Source organism: Exophiala spinifera (assembly GCF_000836115.1).
Source record: "Exophiala spinifera strain CBS 89968 unplaced genomic scaffold supercont1.5, whole genome shotgun sequence".
Classification (NCBI taxonomy): Eukaryota; Fungi; Ascomycota; class Eurotiomycetes; order Chaetothyriales; family Herpotrichiellaceae; genus Exophiala; species Exophiala spinifera.
In genome coordinates, this window is record NW_015622517.1 from 1055535 (window position 1) to 1083239 (window position 27705).

At 51.8% G+C, this 27705-nt stretch overlaps 8 protein-coding genes across 8 annotated transcripts; 4 read left to right on the top strand and 4 right to left on the bottom strand.

Moving 5' to 3' along the window:
• Window positions 1–1668: 1668 nt before the first annotated feature.
• Window positions 1669–3682, top strand: PV08_06965 (FACT complex subunit pob3; the record flags this gene model as incomplete). Its single annotated transcript, XM_016381298.1, has 3 exons — window positions 1669–1808; window positions 1921–3298; window positions 3350–3682. 3 exons carry the CDS (start codon window positions 1669–1671, stop codon window positions 3680–3682), a joined length of 1851 nt encoding a protein of 616 aa, XP_016234400.1.
• A 463-nt stretch (window positions 3683–4145) lies between these two features.
• Window positions 4146–5084, top strand: PV08_06966 (uncharacterized protein; the record flags this gene model as incomplete). The annotated part of the gene is made up of 4 exons (XM_016381299.1): window positions 4146–4259; window positions 4312–4369; window positions 4424–4552; window positions 4603–5084. 4 exons carry the CDS (start codon window positions 4146–4148, stop codon window positions 5082–5084), a joined length of 783 nt encoding a protein of 260 aa, XP_016234401.1.
• A 1719-nt stretch (window positions 5085–6803) lies between these two features.
• PV08_06967 (uncharacterized protein) lies at window positions 6804–10474 on the top strand (the record flags this gene model as incomplete). The annotated part of the gene is made up of 5 exons (XM_016381300.1): window positions 6804–7096; window positions 7149–7186; window positions 7245–7277; window positions 7327–7484; window positions 7529–10474. 5 exons carry the CDS (start codon window positions 6804–6806, stop codon window positions 10472–10474), a joined length of 3468 nt encoding a protein of 1155 aa, XP_016234402.1.
• A 1007-nt stretch (window positions 10475–11481) lies between these two features.
• PV08_06968 (uncharacterized protein) lies at window positions 11482–12936 on the bottom strand (the record flags this gene model as incomplete). The annotated part of the gene is made up of 2 exons (XM_016381301.1): window positions 11482–12809; window positions 12867–12936. 2 exons carry the CDS (start codon window positions 12934–12936, stop codon window positions 11482–11484), a joined length of 1398 nt encoding a protein of 465 aa, XP_016234403.1.
• Window positions 12937–13941: 1005 nt separating this feature from the next.
• On the bottom strand, window positions 13942–16332 carry PV08_06969 (uncharacterized protein; the record flags this gene model as incomplete). Its single annotated transcript, XM_016381302.1, has 1 exon — window positions 13942–16332. The coding sequence occupies one exon, from the start codon at window positions 16330–16332 to the stop codon at window positions 13942–13944; it is 2391 nt and encodes a 796-aa protein (XP_016234404.1).
• Window positions 16333–16848: 516 nt separating this feature from the next.
• Window positions 16849–17595, top strand: PV08_06970 (pyrimidine 5'-nucleotidase; the record flags this gene model as incomplete). The annotated part of the gene is made up of 1 exon (XM_016381303.1): window positions 16849–17595. The coding sequence occupies one exon, from the start codon at window positions 16849–16851 to the stop codon at window positions 17593–17595; it is 747 nt and encodes a 248-aa protein (XP_016234405.1).
• Window positions 17596–17916: 321 nt separating this feature from the next.
• On the bottom strand, window positions 17917–18870 carry PV08_06971 (uncharacterized protein; the record flags this gene model as incomplete). Its single annotated transcript, XM_016381304.1, has 1 exon — window positions 17917–18870. The coding sequence occupies one exon, from the start codon at window positions 18868–18870 to the stop codon at window positions 17917–17919; it is 954 nt and encodes a 317-aa protein (XP_016234406.1).
• A 5928-nt stretch (window positions 18871–24798) lies between these two features.
• On the bottom strand, window positions 24799–27550 carry PV08_06972 (uncharacterized protein; the record flags this gene model as incomplete). Its single annotated transcript, XM_016381305.1, has 2 exons — window positions 24799–26931; window positions 26984–27550. 2 exons carry the CDS (start codon window positions 27548–27550, stop codon window positions 24799–24801), a joined length of 2700 nt encoding a protein of 899 aa, XP_016234407.1.
• Window positions 27551–27705: the final 155 nt, after the last annotated feature.

Here is a 27705-nt window from a genome sequence, read left to right on the forward strand (position 1 = left end):
CTGGAAAAGACACAACAATGCGGAGCCACTTCAACGAGACATTTCGATGCAGGATGCAGCACACGATTCTCGTCGTTTTGTTGACCTTCCGCCTCTTCATGTATCGCTTTTCGTACATCTTGCTGAGATTGGCTCCAGGAAACAGTCTGTGGTATGCTACACTCTGGGGCATCATCATCATCGATGGCTACCGGCGCGCCGTTAGCTGCAAATGCTGTTCGATAAGAGAAGACAATCCATAACTGAAAACTGCCACCAGAGAAGCCTTAGATGTCAGCTGAGCGTCATTCGGACTCTGTATCTCCTGGGACGATCTCTGGGAGATGATCCAACCGTGCCGTATCCTCTTCGGGAGGTGTCAATCAAAGATAAAGAGGCCGAGATCCAAGTTAACTCTGATGATCACGCTCGCCTTAGCCGAACGACGTCCCTTGAACCCCATGTCGATGATCCTGTAAGCACCTCTCAAGTATATCATCATCATCGAGCAATTAAGCCGATTTATCAGACCCTCCCACAGCCTGTTGTGTTGATCGACAGCAGTGTGATCTAGAGCACGACAATCACAGAACCAGAGTATCGAGCAGTTAAGGCGCGGGAGAGAGAACAGTATCGCATCAGGAAGCAGGAGATGAGGATCTTCTATCGTCAGGACCGACAGAGATGAGACCTTCTTAGCAAAAAGTGGATGCCCACGTTGAGGATGCTGGCTCAAACAGTCAGCCACCATCGGCAAATACCGATGAAGTGAGAGGAGGCGACGGCTAGTCCCTATTTGTAAGACGTGAACCAGAAGATACTGATACTCGTGTGGCTGATACGCACAACCAAGAGAGGTGGTCTACTCTGACAAGGGGTCCAACATATTCACGGAAACATGGTCATACGTGTATCCCAAGCCCGGTGGCAAATGAAGAGCAACACACGACAACAGCATTGCGCATCAGAAGGTTAAAGCCAGCACTTGCACTTCGCCTTAGCCCCTCCCAGGAAGTATGTGAGGCTACAGTGGAATGCCATGGCGGCCTGAGATAGTGCACTGGCTGCAACATGACATGCCGCTTCCGTTTGCAATCACGCTCTTGTTTGGTTAGGTGTGTTTTGGCATCAGCGTAGGTAAATGTTGGTAGCTGTCGTGGGTTGATTTTGGATATGTCGAAATGAGTTTCGATCACCTCACCCATTGCGAAAAGGATTTGGCTGTCGTGATCGGTCCCAAGCGTGGAGGCAATCAGATACGGATCCTTGGAGGGGTGATTTTGAGGGATGACAGGGTAGCGGTCGGGTTTACTTTGGACAAACGGACTTCTGGTGTTCTTGCTATCGATTGAGTAGACGTGGGTTATCCTTCCAGAGCACACCTATCTGGATTGTTTTGTTGTCGTTGTAGATTAAGAGGCCAACCGCCTCTGGTGTGGCAATCGCAGAACTCATCTACTGTTTCTGGACACAAGCGCTGGTCAACATCCTGACAGCATAGCCGGAAAAATTCGGTTCGCGACTTTGTTCATAGGTTTTGATGTTGGATGTTGGAAGAAGAGGCTCGAGTTCTAAGCCAAAGAACTTTGGCCGTGACGCGCCCGTGGTGACAGTCGCGCGCGTTGCCTGTTTCGCGCGACTTTCCAAATTAATTTCAAGTTTCTTGCGGCGGAATCAACGACAGAGTGCATGCGTACCGCTCTCTCTACCGGCATCACCACTGCCGTCTCTCCTCTATCGCACCCTCAAATCGATCTCCTGTTCCCTTTCCTTCCCATACCTTATCCCGGCCTTGAAGTTTCCACACGATTTCACCTCCGTCTCCCAAAGTGCTTCTGCCTTGAATAGTCTTTGCCGCTCTGCCAGCGCGCGGCATTTTGATGCAAGATGTAGGTCTATGTCTCTGTGGCATCTCGACAGGGTCTGACTATGCAACAATAGGGAAACCTTTGAGAATATCTACCTTGATCTTTCGAAACAGGCAGGGCGATGTCGATTTGCCGAGAGTGGGCTTGGTTGGAAACCGAGTGGCGGCAGTGATCCCTTCACGTTGGACAGCAGTGAGGTCGGCGCAGCACAATGGAGCAGAGCTTCGAAAGGATATGAAATCAAGATCATCACCAGAGATTCCAGGGTCATACAGTTCGACGGTTTTGAGCAAGAAGACTACGACCGCGCCGCAAAGGCCTTCAAGATCTGGTATGGTCTCAATCTAGAAAATAAGGAACACGCTCTGCGAGGGTGGAACTGGGGCAAGGCCGAATTTGGTAGGGCGGAACTGGCTTTCAATGTTCAAAATAAGCCAGCCTTCGAAATCCCCTACTCGGAAATCTCGAACACGAATCTGGCGGGCAAGAATGAGATTGCAGTCGAGTTCAATCTAGGATCAGATCCATCCCAAAATGGTACGAACGGTCACCAAATCGCGAGCACCAAGAACAGGGGACATAAGGCTGCCGCCGCTCGAGATGAACTAGTGGAAATGAGGTTTTACATTCCTGGCACAGTTTCGAAGAAGGAGGTCAACGGTGAGGAAGGAAGCGATGTCGAGAACGAAGAGGAAGAGGAACAAAATGCCGCCAACTTGTTCTATGAGACCTTGATGGACAAGGCAGAGATTGGCGATGTTGCGGGCGCGACATTTGCTACGTTTCAAGACATCTTGCACCTCACCCCAAGAGGACGATTTGACATTGACATGTACGAAAATTCCTTCCGGCTGCGTGGGAAGACATACGACTACAAGATCCAGTATTCGGCCATCAAGAAGTTCTTCATCCTACCTAAAAACGACGAAATGCACACACTGATCACTCTCGGACTGGATCCACCACTACGGCAAGGTCAAACGCGGTATCCCTTTATCGTGATGCAGCTCAAACTCGATGACGAGGTGAATCTAGACCTGAACATGACCGAGGAATTGCTCGAAACCAAGTACAAAGACAAACTCGATGCACATTATGAAGCTCCAATTCACCATGTCATTGCGAAGGTCTTCAAGGGTCTTTCCAACAAAAAGATCATCATGCCCTCGAAAGATTTCGTCAGTCACCACAACATGAACGGGGTTAAATGCTCCATCAAGGCCAATGAAGGACTTCTTTTCTGCTTGGACAAGAGCTTCATGTTTGTACCAAAACCAGCGACCTACGTGCCAATAGACTCGATTCAAAGCATCACTATGTCACGAGTAGGCGGGGCTCTGGCAGCGAGCAGGACATTTGACATTAGTATCACCCTCAAGAATGGGCAGGGCGAACATCAATTCAGCAACATCAACCGCGAAGAGCAGCAGCCGTTAGAGGCATTCTTCCAGGTAAATTGTTCTCATGTGGGTTTGTGGGATCATTGCTAATCTGTACCGCAGGCCAAAGGAATAAGATTCAAAAACGAGATGGTGGATGATACTTCGACCCTGATCAAGCAGGCTCTCGAGGACCCTGACCTCGCCTCATCCGACGATGAAGATGCCGTAGATCGCGGTTCGGCAGACGAAGATGATGAATCCCCCGATGAAGATTTTCAGGACGAGTCTGATAGTGATGTTGCGGAGGAGTATGACTCTGCTCACGAGAGTAGTGGCAGTGATGCTGGAAGCGATGCGGAGATGCGCGATGCTGATGCCGATGCCGATGACGATGCCAATATGGCCAGCGAGGACGAAGAGGAGCGGAGGCCGAAGAAGAAGGCAAAGAACTGAGTGTTTGCAGAACACCACGCATCCAGATTACTTATGGATGTCCAATAATGTGGAGGAGATGACCTCGGGGCTTTCACGCCACAAGCGGTCTAGCTCGAAAGCAGCCTCTGTAGTTCCCATGAATTCATGCGCCGCAGACTGAGTTCTTCTTCCTTTCTTCCTTTCTTTCATTCGGCGCACACCGCGCGTGTCTTTCAACCTCAACCTCCCCAGAAGGGGCTCTCGCCTCAGGGTCATAAATATATATATGACCATATTGAGTAAGTCTTCCGAGAGATCCCGCTTGGCGAAGAACTGGAGGGCGGTAAGCCTGATTAGGTCTAGCGTTGTTGCTAGCGTGATTGAGATCACAACCAGGCAGTGAAAAATCCTCCGACGTGAAACCGACACTCTCTCGGTTTACTCTCCCTCCATCGGCACACTTTCCTCTTGCATTTGCAAACCCGCTGACCTTTGTTTCATTATGGCCAGACGAGCAAACGCAGCTAACAACAACAGGGCGACGGCATCGTCGGCACCTGTCCGGACTCGGACAGGTTGCTTGACTTGTCGTCGCCGCAAGTTGAAGTGTGATGAGGTGAGACTCAAACTATTGTTTTCAATCAACTGTGACTGACCAGCTCGTGCAGGCGGCACCAGTTTGCGGACAGTGCCAGAAGTCAGGAAGAGCCTGTGAGAGGGGTGAGGGTGAGCATCTAATCATTATCGACCCTTGGGATTTCTCGGACTGATTACTCTTAGGTGTCGCCTTCAGACACCAGCAAAATGCCAGCATGGAGCGAGACGAGTCTCTGAAAAGCTTCTACAACAGAGACGGCAATGAACGACGCTTCAGGCAGGACACTCGCTTTGTGCCAATTCCTCAGAACTGTGAGTTATTTCCATTTATTTGACCTCTTCATTGACTGACAATGCCTCAGTGACTTGGGTGACTGTTGATCCCTCGTCAGAAGATGCACCTACAAACTCTCCTTCGCCAAACATTACTGCAGCAGATCCATACCAACAAGTCGCTGCCCACACGCTGGAAGCGTTGTCGACCGCAGCAGCAGACCATGTCTCTTACCCACCTCAAGCAACGGCCTATTACACGGCCATGGCACCTCACACAACCCCTCATCCGGAGTATGGCTTTGTCAGACTCGAGCATGAAGAAGGACCGTCCTCAAACCACACAAACTTCCCGAACAGCCAAAATAACAACGCCAACATGATGATCGACCCGAACCTGGAGACCACAGTTGCAGGTACTGCTGAAGAGGCTGGTATGATGGAAGAGGCAAGTGGCCCAAATCAAGCAAAGCACGGAGGTGAAGGCCACCTTGGCCAAGGTGATGGAGATGAGATTGGAGACTCCGAGTCCAGAGTTGCAATGGCTCTTCAACACTTTAACGAGACATGATGGACGAAAATCACGTCACTGGCATGGCACGAGACGCATGATACCAGAACTCATTGTACATTATGGCCGGTGATAAATTGCTTTTTCCGGATGATACCCCAAAGCTAGGCGTTATGGGAGGACTTGATCCAGCTGCCGAATCTGCTGCAGAATTGGCTCGAAATTCATGCTATTGCATCTTCTGGAAATTTGCACCGTTTCTTTTCTTTCCGTTCATGAGATCGTCGACTTCATATGAACAGGGTACAAGATGCCCGAACACGTGGAAATCTCCGAGATCGACAGGTTGAAGCGTACCAAACGCAGATAGCTGATCTAGGAAAAGGCCGGTGAACTCAATCTCGACGGACAACTGCTAAGCAGACCACTAGTTAGCAGAGTTCTATTGTAGGTCCATATAGCCCTCAGACACACGTTCCGTTCTGGACCTTTGATTCGGCCCCGAGATAGCAGGAACGGAGTCTATCCCTTGAGGGCCATTTACGGTCAACGGTTTGTATCTGGTAGAACTTAGTTTGGAGATTCACGCTCGTGCCAAAGCTGCAACTGTATTCGACAGAAGTGAAGTCGTTGAGCAATTCCTTGCAGTGTGGTGTGCCGGTGTGTTCGCACTCTAATTTCCAGTACAGCGGACAGCGACGGAACTACGCGAAGCACCACTGCATAAGCGTTGCGGAGAGGTTACACATGACCCATGCATGTTTCGCCGCAGACTGCCGGGAGCCCAATGGTGAGTGAGGCTTCTGTACTAGCATGAAGGGGACGACGGCGCGACGGGGTTTGGACGGGCCACGCAAGCACCAACGATGACGGCGCTGTGCGATCATCTCCCGGAGGATGGAGCCTCAAGAGTCTCGTTCGCTGATGCTACCAGAGCTCCCGAGTCATACTGTACAGTAAGGAGAGAACTAGTTAGTGATGCGCTATGACCTGATATTATTGTCGTCGCGGTCAGGCTCATCAGGCCAGCATCGCAAACCGTCCGCTCCGTTCAGCTGCAGTGTGCGAGGGCATGTAGGCACGTTCGCGCGCCAGATCATAGCCGAGCCTCACTAGCCGAAGATTTCATGCCTGACAGGCTGGGCGTTGTGCTATTCTCAAGACGGCAAACAAGCGCCAGCGATGGACCGGATGGTAAACAAGACGTCAGTGGTGATTGATAGTGTCCAATAGACCCTCTTTTCGCACGCCAGGCCAGGATGAGAGCCGAATGCTGGATACGAACGGATGGTCGCAATATCGCCCTGTTCTCGGACTCGTGCTGTGACGGAACAGGCCATCCATTATTTCCTATTTCGCTGCCATTGCAGAAGATCATGGACATCATCAATATCGCCTGGAGCATGGTTCCATAGAGCTTCCTCGCTGTTCCCGTTCCGCTCGTTCGATCACCTCCATGAGATTCACGTCGCAGTCATCCCGTCTTTCATCTTATCGATAAACTTGGCTAAATCACGGCACATCGATCAAGCTGTAAATTTGATTTCGTTCAAGACACTTTCGTGCCCACTGCGCTGCGCCACTATTGTCCACCGGTCACTTGAGCCTCCCACAATTCTAGTCAGTCTGGAAGCTCTCATGGCAACCTGATCCTTTTTCTTGGAAACACAGTCAACCCGGTGGTGAAAGTGCTCTGCCCTGCGCTGCACGGTCCTACCTGCTTGTTGTGATCTTTTGGCTGCGCTCAAAGGCCGCAGGAGCCCTTTCACAACAAACAACATGGGTCGCCTTCGCAACTTCTCCCAGAGTTTGAAAGCAGCTGCTCTGGGAAACCTTTCCAATGACTCGGTTCAGTCTTTCTCCAGATCCTCCTCCCACGGCAAGACACAACTAGTCGACAAGGATTCGCCCGCTCCGTCTCCAGAACTACGCTCCTCACCGTTCGAAGACAACCCTCGGGTGGACCAACGAGGCGATCGAGTGTCATCCCGGCCGAATTCCACCATATACGTACCTCCATCGATGGATTCGGCAAGAGACATGCACGTTGAAGAGCTGGTGCCGGTTTTCAGGTGCGAAGGACTCTGAGATATGTGGTAAATCTGGCGCTGACGAGGCCATCAGCTTCTTGACTAGTCACAACAACAAGCTGTACCAAGAAGGTTCTGAAACAGAAGTGCCCTGAACAAAGATAAGAGAGGGGGCTGACTGCTGTTCTAGGCTATTTTCTTAAGCTCAATGATCTCGATACAAGTAAAAGGAACATTCATCCTTGTTGTCCAGATTGCTAACATCGTCATAGACGGCCGGCCATATCCCGATCGAAACTGGACAGAATGCTTTGCTCAACTGGTGGGAACGATACTTTCGCTTTGGGATGCCGCGGCATTGGATGCGGCTGGTCAAGATGGAGAGGTTGCTCCCACGTTCATCAACCTGGCAGACGCTTCGATCAAGATGGTCTGGTCTCCTTTGTGTCTGGCTTCGCATACTGATTTCCCCAGATCGAGACTCTCCCTACCCGCAATCCTAACGTTGCGCCTCTCCAAAACGTCCTGTCTATATCTACCGCGGGCAAAAATCGATACCTGCTCCACTTCAACTCGTTGCACTCATTGACACAATGGACAGCGGGAATCCGGCTGGCTATGTTCGAACACTCGTCGCTGCAGGAACTGTACACCGGCTCTTTGATCGCCGGCAAAGGAAAGCATCTGAATAATATCCGTACTATCATGGAAAGATCGAGGTTTCGCTCAGAAGACTGGGCCCGTGTCAGGTTTGGCGCTGGCACTCCATGGAGACGATGCTGGTGTGTTATAGATCCTCCGGATCTGAAGGAATGGCAAAAGTCCAACAAGTCGCTGAAGAAAAAGTCGGCATACGATAGGCCATCGTTGCCAAAAGGTCAAATCAAATTCTACGACACTAAGAAGACCAAAAAGGCCAAACCCATAGCCACTATTACCGAAGCGTACTCTGCCTATGCCATCTATCCCCAAGCAAAGTCACTAATTGACCAGTCGACCCTGGTGAAGGTCGAGGGACGAATCACCATCCATTCGCAGCCAGAGTCAAAAACGGAAGGCTTTGTGTTCGTCATGCCAGAGCTCCATCCTGCAGTGTCTGGCTTCGAAATGTTGCTGCGGTGGCTTTTCCCTGTGTATGATGTTTTCCATCTATACGGTCGCCCTCAGCGACTGATAGCCGACACGTGGGACACTCGGGGGCTGATGTTTGCTATGCCGAAGGAGAGAAGATATGGATACCTGGACATTATTGATGTCGCAGCGCTTATTCATACCCCAGGCAGTGACAGATGGAGCGAACGAGAATGGCGCAAACAGCTGAAAGAATCCACTTCCCGTCGGATGGCCATGACTGCGCAGAGAAGATCAAGCACGACCCTGGATGGAAAAGCCGGAGCCAGGACCGTTTCGGAATCTATACCAGGCGTACATTATGATGATGGAGCGTCGATACGGTCGACGCCCTCTCGACATCAGCATAACCAATCCACCGACATGGCTTTTCCTTCGGCGCAAAAGATCTCTAACGCACCGACGAATGGTGCGTATTTGACTCCTGGACAGAATCACCACTCGAGATCTGTTTCGGAGTCGGTAACATATATGTCACCGACAAAAAGTCGCCGACAAAAGGAGAATCTTCCACCGTCAAGGCTGTCAACCGAGCTATCCGACACAGAGCCCATCCAGCCTCCGCCGGTGCCTCCAAGTTACCGTGATGGCACCTACAAGAATAACGTGATGATGACAGAAACCGATTCCCCTGACAGCCGATACAGTTCAGATAGCGATGGACAGGCGCCACGGACAAATCCAGAGGATATTAAAGCCGATGTCGGCCAGCCAATACCTCCATCTCCTGTCGTGCCGCCTCCAAGCTTCCAACATAACGCTGGTGATCTTCCTCAAAAGAGACCGGACGCCAGGCCAGACTTGAGGCGAGAGAAAAGCCGCATGAGCAACGCCACTTTGTCTCAGATTGCTGACGTGAACAAAGCCGCCAATGGTGGGGCGGCGGGGCGTGCTGCGCATATGGCGTGGAATAACGGGAGACACGCGGATGAGGGCCAGGGGAATTCTTTTCGAGGGGTAAATCCAACACCCCATGATGAAAGAGAAACGTCTGCTAATCAACTTGCCTCTCAAGCGATGGTAGCAGATGATGGTGCTTTCACCCAAAGCCCAGCTGATGTGACCCCAGAATATTCTCAGTCCCATTTTGACCTGCCGAGGCCTAAACAAACGCCCATTGTACGAAAACCCGTCCCGACGCCGACGTCAAATCTCCTCCCGCCGCCTGTACGAGCACCATCACCCAACGTTATGTCTAATTATTCAGCATCGAGCTACGAGAACGACACCCCTGGCTCGCCCGACTACGACAGTCCTTATGAAGACTCTAATCCTTCTATCCTTCCGCCAAAACGGACGGGAGTGTTGAAGACGGTGGGGGACTCAAGTCTGGGGAACTCGCGTACTCAAGCTTCAGAGTTCATCAAGACAGATATTCCGACTGTGGACTTCGGCACAACCTTCACCCCCATGTTAACTCCAGGAGGACAAAGCCGCCCTGCCACAGCAAGTGGAATACTTGATCAGCCAACGACGTCTCGGCGTTCTCAAACATCCCCTGTCCCACCGCAGAACATGTCGCCTGATGATGGGAAGGCGTCGCCCTCGGAACGTAGTTTAAGTGGACGACCGCAGCATTCTCGCTCGTCTAGTTACGCGTGGCATCCTGGGACTGCAGCAGGTCGACAAAGCCCCGGTGGTGGCCTGACTGCAGAAGAGTTTGTTCAACTGAGGGCTGCCGCTGCCCGAGTCCCGAATGGTCATGCACCTCATCGTAGCGTCTCATACAGCCAGGTTGAACGATCTCCGAGTAAATTACAGAAGAGCCGAGATTCACTGGTGCGTCCAAGCTCCAGAAACTCGCTGCTCATCGATTATTCCTCGTACCTGTCAGCCAGAGAACAAGAACATGTCGCCAAGATGACGGGCGGTCCTCTGATCCAACTGGGAGGAAGAAGCAACACCCCCGATCCGTCTATTGGTCTAATTGGGGCTATTGAAGCTCGCGAACAGGAAAGACGCAACATGAAACAAGGCGTTGCCGGACACATGGTCAAGGAGGCTATTGCCCAAAGACACGCCGCTGAGCGGACCTATGGATACCAACAATATCCAATGCATGAGCATACTGTTGATCCGCGAGCAAGTGGCCAGTGGGGTTACTCAAGGGCGCCAGGTAGTACCCTTGGTCTCTCACCGACCCCAACGCCGATGCAGCAGCAATGGACAAGTCAGCAGATGTATCAGCATCAGCCAGCATCTCAATCGGAGTATCTGCAGCGCCGACCGAGTCAGATGAACAATTCGAGACTGAGTGGGTATTACTCGACGAGCGGCGGGTTCCAATGACGGACAATAATCGTGGATGGATGCATGGGTCATGTTTGATTACTTTTTGCATTGCGTTGCAAAGCGGTCATTAGATGGCGTTTCGTTGTGTTTCTGATTGGAGTGGGTGTTATAGAGGTCATGACGATGGTTACGGAGCATTAGCGTTTGGCGTGAAGAGTTCTTGTACATTTTTGCAAAGTAGATCGAGGTCCGTCCGCTTGAGATGGGATTGTGAAAGGCAATGGATATGACTACTACCACCGAGCCCAAACAGTTACTTGACTGACTCCCCAAGTACGGAGTACCTTGGTACTAAGTAGATGTCATTGTCCTCTTCCTTTTTGTCCAATCTCTTTGCTTTTCCCTTTCGAGTCCCCTTTTCTCTTGGTTTACATTCTACTAGTTTGTCATCTACCGAGGTATGTGATGTTGCCTACCACTCCCTCACCTTGGTCGTTCCACACGTCCCTGTGACGGCGAAAACTCCGTCCACAGTCGTCCATCTACTTCGGATCTGCTACAATAGTAGTCCAGATTGCCCCCCCGGGCTGTGTGATGAAAGTAACAAGAGGGACAAACGTCTGATAAAACTTCCTTGGTGCCTTCAAAGTAGAAAAACTCGATTGATATTAACCTCAGACTGCATGTACAAAATAGTCTTAATCTCCTTCGGCTTGCTCATTTCCGTCACCATAGCCCCCATACTTCTTTTTGTAACACAAACAATCCAAAAAAACTATACGGTTGGGTATCTCTAAATCCAGGTAAGTAGGTCTCTCGAGGGTCTGGTGCCCGAGCCAGAAGAACAGATCAACGAGTGAATCCCTCCCATGTTTTGCAAACAGCGTTTCTTCTTCTTCTTTTTTGCCGTAGCTTTCTTCCCTTGCAAATAGCAGCACTGCTGAATGAGAAAACTAAAGCTTTGGTGTCCCCTTGCTCGTCAAGGAAGCTGTCCGAGGAGGCTTGCAGTGGGTTGAGAAGAAATAAAACCAAGCAAGGCTTCCAAAAGAGAATCCAAAGCGATACTAAAAGGCCACTCCGACTCCTGGGCTTCTCAAAGGGCCGCCGATCTCCTCGATGACAACGCGGCCGTCATCGGCCCCGTCCACGGCCTCTGCGTCAGCGGGTGAGGGTAGGACGTCGGAGACTCCGTTGGCGACCGTCTCCGTCGTCTTAGAGATGCTCTTGACCAGGCCGATCGGTCCTGGGGACTCCACAGTGGTCATGCTTGTGTCGGTGCGGTTTTGATATTCAGAGGACAACATGTCTGTCTCGGCGTTACTAACAACCGTCGACTGTGTCATTGTTCTTTCAGGTTTCTGAGGAACTGGAACCATGCTTAAATCCCTTGGTGGTGCCGCGGACAACTGATAGAATTGAGCCCGCCTGCGACGATGTTCGGCAAATGAGGACGTTGTTGTAGTTGAAGACCTGGTAGTGTCCATCGACGCCGAAGTATTGTGAGCAAGCCAGTGAGATATCCGTTTTTGCGTGTGGTAATTAGGATGAAAGTACGTCTCTGGCGAATCTGTCTCCGTAGGCTTGGAGAAGTTTCTCATCAGGGCAGTAGGTACAATGGGGGCGGGCGCTCCTTCTGGCTGTGGCACGTCGTGTCGTCGTCGTGCTAGTGTCTCTTGCAGGTCGACGTCTTTGGGGAAGCCAAGCGATACGCCGTCGATGGTGACGGAGGTCGCAGGTGGGCTGAACTCCTCCTGCATAGGAGTGAGTATAGCGACTGAAGGATGTTCCAATCGATCTGCACCATGGACAGGCGGTGGAAGTCCCGGCAGAGACACCATCGAGACAGGGTGGGAGTGGAGAGCATCGTGCTCTGAGGGAGGCCGAGAATGTGAGATGACAGTTGATGAAGTCTGCGGCCGCATGCTCCACAGCCTACGCTGCTCGATCATTGACGCAGGCTTGACGATGGCAGGCGAAAGTGAGATCTTGGAAGGCACAAGATGTTCTGATTGTGTACGTAACAATGCTCGAGGCGGTAGCTTGATCTCTCCAGATTCAGTGAAACTCAGGCGGTCAAACCTTGGAAGGTCCGAGAGGCGATTGTCAGGCGAGTGAATACTAAGTTCAATAGGCCTAAACTCGGGTCCCGTCCTTCGAAAAGGTAATTGATTTGTTGTCATTAGTGGAAGAGGTCTTGAGACGGGTGGTCGAGTGGTGTGTTTGCGGACTGATAGGCTCCACCTGAGACTCGCTTTGCCTTGTGCAACCCATTGGGAGAGCTGCGAGGGGACCTGAGGAGGAGGTGTAGGCGGAAGTTCATCGAAGACCGTAAGCTTCATGGGCGGAACCAAATGCGGCTGCTGGTACATGATCTGCATCTCACGCTCAACGCCTGAGTAACGTCAGTCTCGAGGCCACAATCCATCGATGTTGTCGTGAGGAAACTCACCATCAGGCCTCTCATGGCTCCCAGGCGCACCACCAGTCTTTTGGGAAGAGAAGCAGTCAAACAGCGTCATGGCACAAGACTGCTCTTGCGAGTCCTCCGCTGCAGATCCACACCTCATGATAGGCGATCCGGACAGCTTTACACACCAAGAAGTGATTGAGGTCACTTCACGACTCAGTCTCGACACGAAGATGTTGTGAAGCCCGGCATCAGAGTGAACCTTGCAAAGAATAAAGGACGACGGTGGAAGTCAGACGAGGTGAATCGAAAAAGAGATCAACATAACAGTGGCAGCCACGCCCTGCTCCTCTTACCTCGAGAAGGAACTACCAAGTCAGCCGCAGGGAACGAAGAGGAAAAACATGAAACGCAGCTTCCCAATTTCTCAAGCTGCCCATGAACCATGGTTCCTGAGAACCTCGTCATGATGCGCCGAGCGGATGTTACAGCGGAGCTTCAATCCTTCCTTGCTGCAATCACATTGTACTTTGGCGCTTGGGATGCGACGTCTTCCTCCATGTATGGATACACGTCGCGGCGTCCCAGATGGTTGGCTGAGAGCGTGCCAGCAAGTCTGGCCAGATGGGCTAACAGTTTCCCGACAAGGTCTCGAGGCAGCAAGCGCCGAACTCAGCATGCGGCGAATGGAATGTTGATAGTCTTTTGGGCCATGTTATTTGCTGTAATGGATTGGCGAAGGAGGATGGGATGAAATGAGGACGGGGCGCGTAAATTCGACCTTCGACGAATCACAGACGAGATACGCCATCTGCTGGCGAGGCCATGTGTAGTTCATTCCCACACAATCCTGAAACAATCGCTGTGCATTTCGGACTAAGGCCAGGAGCCCATGAGGCTGCGTTTCATGAATGATTAAGATGGCTATTCATCGGTGATGAGTAATAACATCAAGTACTCCGCATCAAACACAGCACCCAAGCGTTCGGTTTTGTACACACACATCACTCCAAAGCTGTGATGAATAAGAGCGTCCTTTGATCTGTTGACGATAGACATTCCCCATGCCAGAGAGTGCCATATCCGAAGCACACACACTATGACACTTTCCTCAATCTCAATATCTATCCACACCTCTTGGTCTCATGTCCATAGGTCCATCCATAGGGATGATCTCCCTTCCTTGCGCATCGTAGTGTCTTGGGTCTGACTCAGGTGCATGATATCTCGATTGCTCTGAAGTGGCATACTCGTGGCTGACTGGAGGTCTATCATGTGGAAAATAGCTACCCTCACGAATGCCTGGGCGAACGCTTTGTGATCTTGCCATCAACTGCGCCGCAGGGGCTTCTTCATATCGCATCGCTGGTGGGCGCACGCTGCCCATCCGAATGGGTTCACGAAAGCCAGGCCTCTCGTCAGGATACATAGCGTGCCGCGGTGAATGGTTCATCATCACACTTGCGCTCCGCGGCAGCGATCCAGGTTCGGCAAATTCTCGCGAGGGAGGAGCAGCGGCGACTGAGCTACGCAACGTCTCACCGCCGCGGCGATAAGAGGGTGGTGGCGGTGGCATATCTGCTGTTGAGAAGTTTCTTTCTGGCGGAGGCTCAACAAAGACAGATCCTGCTCTCGTATTCCGATAACCGTCATAGCTCGGTTCCACATCGTTTCTCCGAACCGACACTGCTCTCGAGAAGGCAGGCGGCCGCTCCTCAATGATTTCGCGAAACCGTCTACCGTAGCTGTCGACCACAATCCTCTCCACCATCCGGGGCGGTGGCATTGGCTCGGCTGTATAGCGATAGGGCTCAGCATCATCGTAGATTTCGCGGTAAACTGGTGCGGGTGTGCGAACCACCCTCACTTCCTGGTGGGGTCTGTCGTACTCTTCGAGAGGTTCACGTTGATAGCGAGGTGATTCGTAGGCGGCAGGAGTTCCCGCTCTAGCGTAAGAAACCGCTCTCGTCCGAGCGGGAGATTCGTAGTACGGATCGGTGTATTCGCGAGGGCCCTCGGCTCTCATGTTGTGCATGCTGGCAACTCTTCGGAGATCTTGATCCTCTCGCATCGGCCTCAGACTAGCCCTTGACATGGCGCGTGGCTCACTCAAAGGCATCAACTGTTCGACCTGACGATGAATCGGCCGCGCGGGAGAGTCCACGTACCGTTCCGGGGGCGGCATATAATGAGCGTCTTGCATTGGATCTTCTTCAATAACGATCGGTCGATCTGCACCTATCGGCCGGAGCCTGCCCGAGCCAAGCGGTTGGACGTCATGAAACGGCGGAGGCGAGATGTTCTCCTCCTTGACATGCGGAGCGTAACCGCCGTTCTGTCTCGCTCTCTTCTCTGCTCGCCGCTCGAGCTTTCTTCTCTTCCTAGGAGGAATGTTTCCTTGTGATTCATCGGGACTTGGCGGCGAACCCGGTCTACCAATTTGTGACTGTTTTTGACGTCCGTTCTGCAAAAAGGGCGGATCCTTAGCTACAGCAAGAGGAGAGACACGCGAAGGGACTGGGGCAACTGGGGAGGTGATTTGGTTCCTTACAATCCGCATGTTGGCTTCCGATGGGGATAGTGGCCGCCTCCCATTGTCCTCAGTCTCCGAGTATCTGCGCAAGGGGCGTCCTCTTGGATCTCTATCGTCTGGCATAGGTTGTGATGATGCAATCTTAGCGACGGGGAAAGCCGTGGCCTCTGGAGGCGAGTATTCACCTTCCTCCTCTTCATCATCCACCTCTATTGCGGAAGTAGCTGCAATAGGTTGTGGCACCGGCTGGACATTAGTAGAGGCAGGACGCTCATCATCTTGCGGGAGAGGTTCACCCATGACAGCACTCACAGCGGGTGGCCTGGGAGGCTCGTCAGCTTGCACGTCATCACTCTCGTCTCCAGAATTGGGCCCTTCTGGTGTCGAGTCTGGAGCCCTGCTCGAGTACAAAGAGTTTGCGTCAAAGGAGTCGCTGGCCTCGCCCTCATCTTTAGTAGTAGGCGATTTGGGTGTCTTCAGCACCTTGGCAAGGACAGCCGGAAGGTCAAAGTCTGGCTTCGCTTCGGACGGCGCAGGCTTCCTTCGTGCATCTTGTCTTTTTTGTTCAAACTGCTCTTTAAGGGTCCTCTCCAGCCTCTGCCGCTTCAGTTGTATTTCAGCTCGAACTAGATCATCCGACTTGGTCAAGAGGATTGGGTCAAATTCAGAAACATTACTGGCAACACCATTGGCCTTGGTGGTTTCTTCCTGTCTTGATGAGATGCCGGCAAGACGATTTGGCGAGACACTGCTGGGCAATGGAGGAGGGACATTCAAAAGAGACTGGGACACAGTCGAGGGAGTCTGAGACGACGACAGTCTGATGGAATGGGCAGGCACAGTCAGTCGAGGGTGATCTCCGGAGAATACCTGATCGCGTATTCTAAGAATCTTCTGAAACTCTGACGCCTCATTGAACGCTCCCATAGGCCCTGGGATGGCGCCATTCAGCAAAGGGGCAGCCGAAGCTGACATTTTGCAGGAAGCGCGTCGAAAAGATGCGCGATTTCGGTGTCAACAGATGTTACCAAAACAGTAACATGGTGAGACCGTCGGCGACAGCAGGAAACAAACGAAATGAAGATCGATTACCAGGACAACTGAAAGATAAGCTTGCCGTCTGTGGTGACGCTGAAGCTTGATGGAAGAGAAGGAAAAGGAGATGTTCGAGGATGGGAAGCAACACAGCGCATCAAACTACGCTCCAATAAATTTCGGCCAAGGGACCGACCAAACTTCCTCGAAAAGGGCAAGTCAGGCGGAGTACACGTGATCCGAAACTGAATGAATTTCTGTGACGGCGACCGGGAGTCATATATGATTCAAGGGCGGGTGCATTTCATCCTTCACCAGGCATGATTTCAAAGTAATAGACTTCACTGGACTTATTCTTTCCTTGACGTTAATACATCTCTGTTTTTCTGAGTGTCACAGACCTTCGCTTCACATATCGTTCACATAGACGTATAAAGGGACATCCCGGCGTAAAGAATGGGCTCCATCGCCTCAGACCCTGGCTCAAAAGACGAGCGGGCAATCTTCTTCTTTGACATAGACAACTGTCTCTATCCGAAAAGCAAAAAGGTCCATGATCACATGGCGGTGCTGATCAACAAGTACTTTGTAACACACCTGAACATGCCGACCGAGGAAGCCACACGCCTTCACCAGCAATACTACAAAGACTACGGCCTCGCGATCGAAGGACTTTCTCGACACCACCAGGTCGATCCGCTGGAATTCAACCGTGAAGTCGATGACGCGCTCCCCCTAGATGATCTCCTGACGCCCGACGCCGGGACCCGGGCCATCCTGGAATCCTTCGACAAGACCAAGGTGAAGATGTGGTTGTTCACCAATGCCCACATCACGCACGGCCGTAGGGTTGTCAAACTTCTCGGAATCGAAGACCTCTTCGAGGGCATCACGTACTGTGACTATTCCCAAACGCCACTGGCACCCAAACCGCTTCCAGAGATGTTCGAAAAGGCACTGCGAGAGGCCGGGGCATCAAAGGATACGGAGATATACTTCGTCGATGATTCGTTCCTGAACTGTCGAGCCGCCTACGAAAGAGGCTGGTTGAACACAGTCCACTTCGTCGAGCCCAGCGTTCCCGACCCTCCGCAGAAAGCGAGCCAACATCAGATCAGCCACCTTCGAGAGCTCTTAGGACTGTTCCCGGAAATCGTCAAGGACACGAAACAAGTGTTAAAAGATCCAAAAGAATTAGACTGAATGCGCATTATTACGGCAAAGACTCTTCACACTCAGAGAGAGAGAGAGAGAGAGAGACCGCTAAAGGTACAGGTACAGGCGATGCCGGTGGGCCAGAAGATGATAATATAGTACAATCCCAGTTTTCCATCCCAATCCTCTGCTCGACCAATGATCTTTTGTTAACGTTTGCACAACACACGAAATGGACGTAGGCCGGCCTGATTGACTTAACAATACCTGCTTGAACGCTTCAACCAAGGAGACTATAAAATACAGAAATCAAGGAGACAATAGGTCGTAAAGTCATTGGATGAAAATCCCAGTCCCCGTTGCGCCGACTCAGACATAGAGCTGCCTCCTCCGGCCATTCAGATCACTCGGACAAAACTTCCAAGCACCTGCATGGCGCCTGCCGAACCAACCCTTTGCCACGAGCTCCACGATCCAAGGCATCTCCGGGAAGTCCGCCTTGTGTCCGTCGATGGTGAAAGACTTGTCCTGGCAGCCCAGTATCCATGGGCCAAGAACACAGATGTCCGAGTACTTCGTGGCGGGGAGTTGCTCGGAACTCTTCCACACCTTCATGACAGACTTGGAGTCCAGCACGTGCAAGGCCACGAGCATCGAGATCTCATCATGCAGGTGCTGGATCAAGTCTGGAGCGAAGGCTTCGATGATGTGCCTGAGGGTGACGCCATTGTACTCGGACGCCTTGGTGAGGAAGACATACTTCTGGTAGATGGCCAGGCCCTCGGCGAAGGACTCGTGGGCCTTTGCGATTTTCTCAACGCCACCGGGCCTCCCAAGCATGGCTTCCAGCGTGGGGAAGAAGTGCTCGTCCTCGGCTCTGTGATGGTGCTCCAATGTGGAACAGATCTGTTGGTTGAAGAAAAGAAAGTCCTCGGCCTCTTGTGTGGAAGGTTGGATCGTAACGGCATGATTCCAGGCCGAGTTCAAGGCTCGGATCATTGTGTTGTGGATCTGGGCCATTTGTCGCGCGCACCACAGCGCTGCGTGATCCTTTGGCACAGACTCTGGCACCGTTTCCGGGTAGATGGTGGTGATGAGGGGGTAATGGTCATCGGCAAAGCGGGGTGCTTGAATACTCATTCTCGACGTGGCCCGGGTTGATGCCGAGGCCGCGGTTGTGTCGGTCTGATATGAGTGCACTGAGCGCGATGACCTGAGTGAGGATGAGGACGGGGTTGTAAAGATTTGTCGGTCGGTCTCGGAGAGATAGAGCAAGTGCGAATAGGTTGGAGACTTTGTCCTCTGGCCCTTGAGAGAGGCCATGTTTGCTGGGAGGGGAAGTGCCTCGCTTATTGCTAGCTGGGCGCCTATTGTGTGACGGGGCGTATATGGAGTATGGTACAAGTTCAATGCAGTATAGAGCGAGTTCGAGGAGAGAGGACGAGAGCAAGGTAGGTGGTTTGCGGCCAGGGAATCGAAAAGACTAAGAGTGAGCGAGTCGTGGTCAAGGGTCAGCGATGCAACTCGACGAACAATACCATTTGTTGCGAGTGCCCTCTCCTGCATGAGGGTAGTGAAGTGAGCCTCACCAGGCTCGGGGAGCCCTCACCCATATTTATATCGATATTTTGAACCCGGTGCAGAAAGAAGCACTCGTCCACAACTGAACCTTGTCTTCGGTGTCAGGTCTCGAACATATCCATGGGTCGCCTGTCATATCATTTCTGCGATGGGGCGTGGGTACGAGCTACATCACGGTCAAGGCGACGACAGCTGGGCAAAAGTGTGTCCAATTGGTGTGCCTGGGGTAATAATGGGCTTTGAGAAAGCCCCCTCCCAAAACTGTCAAGACAGTAGGCACTAGTGAGCGCCATGTCATGTCATCGTGTCAGACCAGGTGGTACTCATTTGGATGCGGCGATCAGAGAATGGCTTAGTGATGGGCTCGAATCAGCCACGCAGCTTTGCAAGGGTGTCTGGACCCAAGAAAGCACAAAGGTAACGCCCCGACGAACTGCTGCTGAGCTGAAGAATGTACTTTCTACAACGGGTTTGACTTGGACTAGGCTAGTCAGGAACCCCATCTGGTGCCTTGCATGCTGAAGAGTCAGATATCCGGTTGCGATGGGCGACTAGGCCAAAGACGAGACAAAAGAGTAGTCAGCCTGTTGGTGGCTTCGCAGCAACCCAGGGTCCAGTGCAACCACACCCTCAGCACTTGTTGGTCCGGGCTTTCTCGGGGCGAGAACTCAAGACTGACGTACTGTACAGAGTCAAAAAATGGCTTTACGGTACGGATACAGTGTTCAAACGTACCTAGCGACAGTGTCTAGGCGAGACTTCGACCGACATCGCCGTTTCCCGTCTTGCCAGCCCCTGGTAGTTCTCATCGCCAAAGTCAATCTAGCGTGCGGCATAATTGACACTGACACTACAACTTGTGTGCGTGTTGTGCTGTGTTCCGGAAAGGTGCATCGTCGAAGCAAGGGACTACGTTCCGGGCGCGCGCCTGTCGCTTTTGGTAGAGTCTAATCAAAGCGAACATGGAGCAGGCCTTGGTGGTCGAATGACTTTCCAGGGATGCACGCCGATCTGCCCGGTTCAACATCCTTGACGGCTGAATTCAATGACAACATGTCCCATGTGTACTCGTAGTAGCCTAGCATGGCAGTGGCGAGTTAACGCGGCCGGAGGAACTGCTCAGCTGTGTGGAAGGCCCGGGAGCATGTCGACACTGGATTCGATCCATGCGAGTTCTCCAGTTCCCAGCGGTGCCTGGACAAAAGCTATCCAAGTACGGATCTTGTGCCTGACTTTTAAGGGAGTAGTCCCTAGTTAGTCCCCCGCTATGGTGTAGATAGTTACAAGAAAGGCTCCTGATGGACAAACGGTACCGGCACTAGTAAAGGTCTGCCGAAATGGGCTCCATATCCCATTGTAGGCTGCAGCTGAGACCTGAGATTCTGGGTCTGGTGCGATCGTGATCTACTCGTGTGGTCCAACCCACTCACAGAGTCAGCTTTCAAGACTGGATTCCAGTCGCGGCGACGAAAGCAACTGTTGACACGGCGGGATGCGGACCCGATTTCACGGGCGTTGCGTTGTTGTTGTTACTGCTGCCGAAAGTGCGTTTCGTTCGATTTCACATTAGCCCAAGCAGTGATGCAATACTGTACAGTAAGAGACGGAGGAGGATTTGTATAATGGCTGGATCCCTGTACGGCTCCATTTCCGGAACCAGCGTGCAATGGAATTAATTTCCATTGCACGCGGATAACAAAGAAATCGAACAGGTCTCTGGATGGCCTCGATACGTATCAACAGCGACAGACTCTACGGGCAGGCCGCACAATGGGTGCCATTGTGGCTGACCGAGCAAGCCACCAGCCTGGATAACCCGCACGCTATCTGTTTGCGAAGCGAAGTCTAGCGAGCCCAGAATTTTTCTTGTCTTCAGGCCAGACCGAAGGTGTCAAATTACTTCTCCCCTTTGCAGCTTTTTACTTTTGGACACAGAAAACCTTGCAGGGATCCCCCGAACAACAACAACACCAATAATAACGATAACAACAACAAGACTTTGTCAACAGCCTGCAGCAGAAGAGAGCCATCCTTGCGTGCTGTAACTTCGAGGGAAGTTACAGATCCCAGAGATCTGGTCCCACGACCCATGACCAGTTTCAATGACTCCCTGGAACCCGCTTCATTGTTATTTGTGGTGCGCTGACAGCTTTGACGGGATCGCGCACGGGGCACGAGTACCGAATGAAATATACAGATCTCTCCCTGGTGGCAGTTCTCTCGTGGCCTTACTGAGTACGAGTACCACCTGCTGGAATGGGCTCGAGCACCAGAGACTCTGTCGACTGTGCCCACCGATGCTCATGACGGCCAGTAAGTATGGTCCTTTCCAGGTTTTTGTCGGTTTAGATACGAAGGTTCTTGGAATAGTCAACAGAGTACTTCCGTAAACCACAAAATGCAACCGAACCAGTTTTTATTGTCCATGCCGCCCCCCTTGCAAGTTACCACTCAACTGCACACAGCTTCCCCCAACGGAATCTCGAATTCAGGTTTCTAGCGGCTTCACATTTTTCCTTGATTTTTAGGACGAAGGGAAAAAACGGAAACAATTGCACTCCTCATGCAGTTGTGTAACATACTCATGAAGCCACCGAAGATACTTTCTCACTCTTCCCCGAATGGGCCCGAATGGGCGCAACCGCCACAGAGTTCTGCCGTTTTGCTCTGCGCCCAATGATCCTCGTTACCGTAGCGGCATCGGATTGACATCTGTCTATCATCTCAACAAAGGAGCAATCAAGAAAACACTCGTCACCATCCGGCCGTCAGCTAAATGGGACGTGTCGAAAAGACAAGCTTTGAAATCAAGGGTCTCAGGCTTTCTCTGACTCCTCCAAGCAAGCAACCAACCAACCCATCAGTCGGAAGTCTGCCAAGATCCCAACTAGGTCGGGACTGATGCCATGCCCTTGTACAGGGTATTCGGATAATATCTCAACATGCACAGGCCGCGATACATCGCCGGTAAATCGCAAAGTCTTCCCGCGTCTCCTCCAAGACACCATATCTGGCTCATGCACACCAAGATGACGCACGGATGCATCGTGTTCCTCGCCGGCATCTCGACGAAACCACAAATATCCTGACACGCAATTGACGTCTTGACATCTGACACGCGCACTGGGTATGCCGGTTCTCGTGTTCATGACGTTCTAGAAACTGAGAAAGTGAAAACCACACCCACGGTACGTCTCAGGACACGCTAATAAAGTGATCACCCTCAGATATGCATTGATGGTGTCGTGCTTTGACGTCTCCATGCTTTCGACCAGCGCGAGTTATCATTGGCTGCCTCACTTCCCGCGCGCATTGCATTCGATTTGCAAAGCTTCTTCTGCAGCTCCAACCTTTTCTGAAGCCGTGCTCGGTATGGGACAGGACAGCATAGGGCTACTTGTGAACTACCATCACGTCGCTCATCACGAGGACAAGGGCAAACTTCAAAGGATCACTTCTCCTTTCTCACCAGCAGCAGCATCGTTTGACTGAACTTTGAATCCTGTATCGTACTGTACCTGTCAACTTCGGGCCACGGCAACTTCCTCAACCCGCACAGGCCGCTCGATCCAGACTGTTTTTCTAATAGCTCGGCCATCGACGTCCTACGATTCGCCGTACCATACGAGGACTGGTATGGTTGTCTGGCCCCCCTTTTCGCTTTCCCGTCTTCTTTTGATGCCAGCTCCAACAGTAGGCTACCACCGTCCGCCCCTTTCTTCTGCGTTTCACTCTCGACACACGGACCCGGGCAAAGCACAAACCACACGAGCAGAATTGCCACGTTTCGTTGCTAGGGTGTACGATAGGATTGATCTCTCAGCTGGCAGGGCCTCTCGGTAACCGTCTGAACAGGCCAAGGCATATGCACCAAACACCCACGAGATCGAAGGCAGCCTCAGCGTTCTTGAATCTTTGGATGCTACGGACCGACAAGAATGAGGTTGGTTGTTTCCATGCTTGCAAAAACCACTCCTTTCTGAATGACATGGGTGATATCAGTTTCTGACACTGAGCTGTTGATTGTGATGTGGCATGTCTTGATAGTTCACCAACTCTCTTGCCCATGATTGTTTGTATGTGTTTGTTTGTGATTATTCGTGATAGCCGTACAATGCTGCTCCTCCCATCTCAGTTCCTGCAGAATACTCTATAGGTTGCGGTGGCCTATCTCTTTCTCATAGCTTCTCGTTGTTTCACATGTTTGTTCCGAGTAAGTTCAGCGTGGAGCTGCGCGGAGCCTCATTCAAGCCCATTTCGACATAATTTCAAATTGTTCAGTTGAACCCCTTGTGAAAGTGATGTCAGATTATGACCGGAATTCGCTTCAGGACCCTTGCAAGTCAATCATCAGCAAATATCAGACAATGTGGAGACAGGGACAGTGGAGTCAGGAGACACAGCGGAGATGGAGCGGAGATGGCGGAGCCTACCTTTGTGCTGGCCGAGACAATCACTGTCAAATAGGAGCAGGAGACGCGGGTCTATGAGGCCCGCAAAGGTCGTTGCTGCGTCTCTGGAAAAGCGGAGCAGTGAAGTGTTGTTCAAGCGAACTTCCTCAAGCGAGAGACGACAAGAATGATGAAAGTGACAGCCGAAAGGTTGACAACGCATGCGACGATCACAAGCAGGAGGAGTCGGTTCGTCATGATGAAAGGGTAGTCAGTGAGGAAGGGCTGGTCAAGAAAGAAAGCAGGCGAGAGCCTTGTGAAGATTGTGAGTCTGATTGTGGCCGTAAGCGAAGCGAGTTGAATGAGGGTGAGTTTGGCCAAGTAGCAGGGAGCGAGGGAGGGTTTGTTGGTTGCTGATGGAAAGACAAAGTGAATGATCCTGACCAAGAGCAAACGTTTCGAGGAACTTGTACCAACCCAGGGCAACTGCGCATCTCCCGAAGCAGGCAGGTACTATTCAGCAGTTGAAACGAATGAGATGACGATGTTGTTCGGCGCCAGCGAGCTGTCTTTAATCTCCTCAAGTCCCTGGCTGTTGTATTTGTCTTACCATGCATATCTCCGTTGTACTACAGGCGCTTTTGGCAGCTATCAGCCAATGTACAGGTACTACTCAACACACAATAGTTCATCTCAGTCTCAGAACCATCGTCTTTTCAGTGGTCTCGCTCGCCGACGGAGGACGTCGTATCTTTTATGAAGGTAGAGAATAGCTCGGGAGGTGTACTTCGACTCAGATCGCAACAGGAACACCTATCATCGAGCGACAGACAACACAGATCGCGTACGGAAATCATGTACAATGTTCACCATACTAGACAGTGGTCGGGGCAGTCTCAGATCACAATCCTACGGCACCGACGAATAGTTCCTTTCCAAGAGAAATCGTACTTTTCTCTCAGTTATGCTCCTGATCGGACGATGTGCGAGGCCCAGGTTCAAGGCGAGTCTATTGGGAACTGCATGTCTACTAGGAGGAGGGTGGCGTCTTCCAGGATCGTCGGAGCACGGGGGACCTCAGGGTGCGCAAGAAACAGAATGTACACTTATGGCAGTAATTGATTCGTCACTCGTCTAAACCCATACAGTACAGCAAGTAACCCATGGAGAGGCCCATTCAATCCCCGCAAGTAGAGCGCCCACATATATGCCATTCCTTCAAGAAACAGTAACAACAACAATAACCGTGAAAGACCAGAGCACAGCGTTCATTGTTTGTCTACAGCTTGTAAACCTCACCACTTTCCTCCAGGAACATGATAAGGTTCTGATCTCCCATCTCCTTCAGGGCTGCGACGATCTCGACGTCGGAAAATTCTTCTTGGTTCTTCTCCTGCATACCATGGTTGACGGCAGCAGTTACGTCCGAAACGGTGGCCATATCATTCTGGAATAGCGAAGTAACCATCAGTGGGCCAAGGGCACGACGGAACATGTCAAGCCGCGCTGACGAGATGGCGGCTGGTGGCCGTTGAGTTTCGCTCTGTGATTGTGTGTCGGCCGGTGTGGAGGGAAGTTGAGAGCTGGGCAACGAGCTACCGATGCTCATTCGGGACATCTGTGACTCTGCTCCTGTCTGTCTCGAGCGTCGCGAGCTGGTGGGCTGCTCATCATACTCTTCGTGGTCATCATCCGCTCCAGCGTCGGTAAGCCCATTGCCGCGACCAGAAGCGCTGCCTTGCGTTGCGCCGCCATTGGTCCGTGCCGATCGTTGACTGCGAGTCAGGGGCTTCGAACCGCGGCCGCTGCCACTGGGTCTTGTGCCGCGATATGGGGTATCATCATCACCACCACTGTCGTTATCATCGTCGCTGGAAGAGTCATTGGTCTCTTCGGAACTGTCTGCACCTGCATCGCGAGTCTTGCGTCTCTTTCTCCTGTCTTCCTTCTCAGGAATTTCACGGAAGAGGGCAAACTTCAAGAGCTCCTCTGCTACCATAGCATCTGCTTTCTCAACACGGCTGGACAACCTGACCTTTGCATGAGCAGTCGATAGACGAATGAGTGTTTCCAGTGTTCTGGCAGTCATCGGGCTGGTCCGACGCTGGTTCGCCTTCATCTGGTCGTTTCTCAAATCCGCATAGGCATTGACAATGTAATCGCTGGCTTCTTTCGTCAAGTTGGGTTTGCATCGACTTTTAGCGTATTGGATGTACTTCTTCAAGAAAGGCATGCTGACAGGATGCGCTTGAGACTGTGCGTTCCGGCGCCTGCTAGAGCCTGCAATGGTGAATCCAGAGTGCAAGACAGCATTGTACTTCTCGTACACTTCAGATGTCTGTTTCGCATTGTGCTCTTCTTGAACACCGATTCCCAAAATCTGATGAGCCTGTTCGCGAATGGGAGCGCCTTCCTCTGTGCCGGGAGACCGGTACTGATGCATTCTTAGGACGTGTTCTGATATCAAGCGATCTCGCTTGTCGTCGATGTCATCAGTGACGATAAAGAGCAAGTCGAAACGCGACAGTAAAGAATCAGGCAAGGCAATATTCTTGTGCGGATCCTTGTTGCTGTCGTACTGACCGAAGATCGGATTGGCGGCAGCAATGACACTGCATCGTGCGTTGAGTGATGTATGAATGCCCGCTTTCGCGATCGTTACTGTCTGCTGTTCCATGACTTCGTGGATGGCAACACGGTCTATGTCGCTCATTTTGTCGAATTCATCAATGCAGACCACGCCACGATCTCCCAGGACCATAGCACCGGCTTCGAGCCTCCTCTCACCCGTCTCTTTGTCTGATGTGACGGCGGCGGTTAAACCAACTCCAGAGGAACCGCGGCCAGTGGTGGCGATGGCCAAAGGAGCAGTATTTAGTACGAATCTCAGCAATTGAGACTTTGCGGTCGAAGGATCACCAACCATTAATATGTTGATGTCTCCTCTCAAGTGGGTACCGTTAGGCAAGTTCTTTTCCATACCTCCGAGCAACATGAGGAGGATTGATTTCTTGATATAGTCGTGTCCATAGATACTGGGAGCCAGTGATTGTGACAGCAGTTCGAACGTGTTATGCTTTTTGGCAAATTTATTGATGTTTCGGACGTCCTGGTCGGTATATTGCGCTTCTGCAATCCCACCACCCGACTTAGATGATAGCAGCACCACGTTGTTTGCGAGGATAAGAGTCCTGAAGATAGAGGAGCCCGACCCAGCATTTCTGTTGCCCAGAGATCGAAAGATGCCGACCAGCTGAATGCGATCTCCAGGTTTAACGCGGTCGACCATATCGTCGTCCATGATGACGTCGACACCTCGAGGGAGTTGACCAGCAGGTGCTCGTTCTGGCATCTCTTGTATGCTGATTGTCTGGTGGTCTCGGTACGTGCAGTAGCCGTATTCAGTGACAAGCTACGGCTTCATTAGTGCCTGAGGCCGAAGAAAACCGCGTCTTTTTACTCACTGGATTCCCGTCGCCGTCTTCTTGAGGATAGACGCTCAGACTTGCGGGCGCATTTGCACTCATTGTTTGATCTCTGTACTCTCTGAAGTGGAAGGTCTGTTTCTTTTCGTTCCAATGAACACTCTTGACCACTTTTGGCCGCACCAGGCTGCACTTCGTGACGATGCCTTCTAGACAGACCATCCGGTTGAGCAATGAGCTTCCCAGGGTCCTTGGGTTGCAGGTGTTTTCTCCAAATGATCCGGAGAATGCCACATAGTATAAACGATCTTCATCTTGCTCGAAGGGCGGTCGGTTGGGGATCGTGCCAATGACCTTTTTGAGAGCGGCATCGAAGGCGAGGGAATAGTCGAAGGGTTTGTAGAGGATGCCATCGGCGAGTTCTCGCGAGTGTGCCCTGATATCGTCGATGCTGACCACCAGTCTTCGCAGACCGCGGTTGAGCATCAGCACGATGTCTCCTCTGTAGGATCGCGCTTCCTCGTCGGTGGGGTCGAGGAATTCTGTCGCATTGCGAATTCTGTCCTGAACCGCCTTATCGCGCAACTGAAATGTATCGAGCGCCATGGTCAAGATGTTCTGGTGAGGCGTGGACTGAGGTCACAAGGAAAGCGTTTTCTGTGCGGGATCAGGGGGCGCAGATACGGAGTACCCATACAATATCGTCGGACACGTTCGACGCGTCCACGCGTAAATTGGTTTTTAGCGTGTTCTTTGCTGAG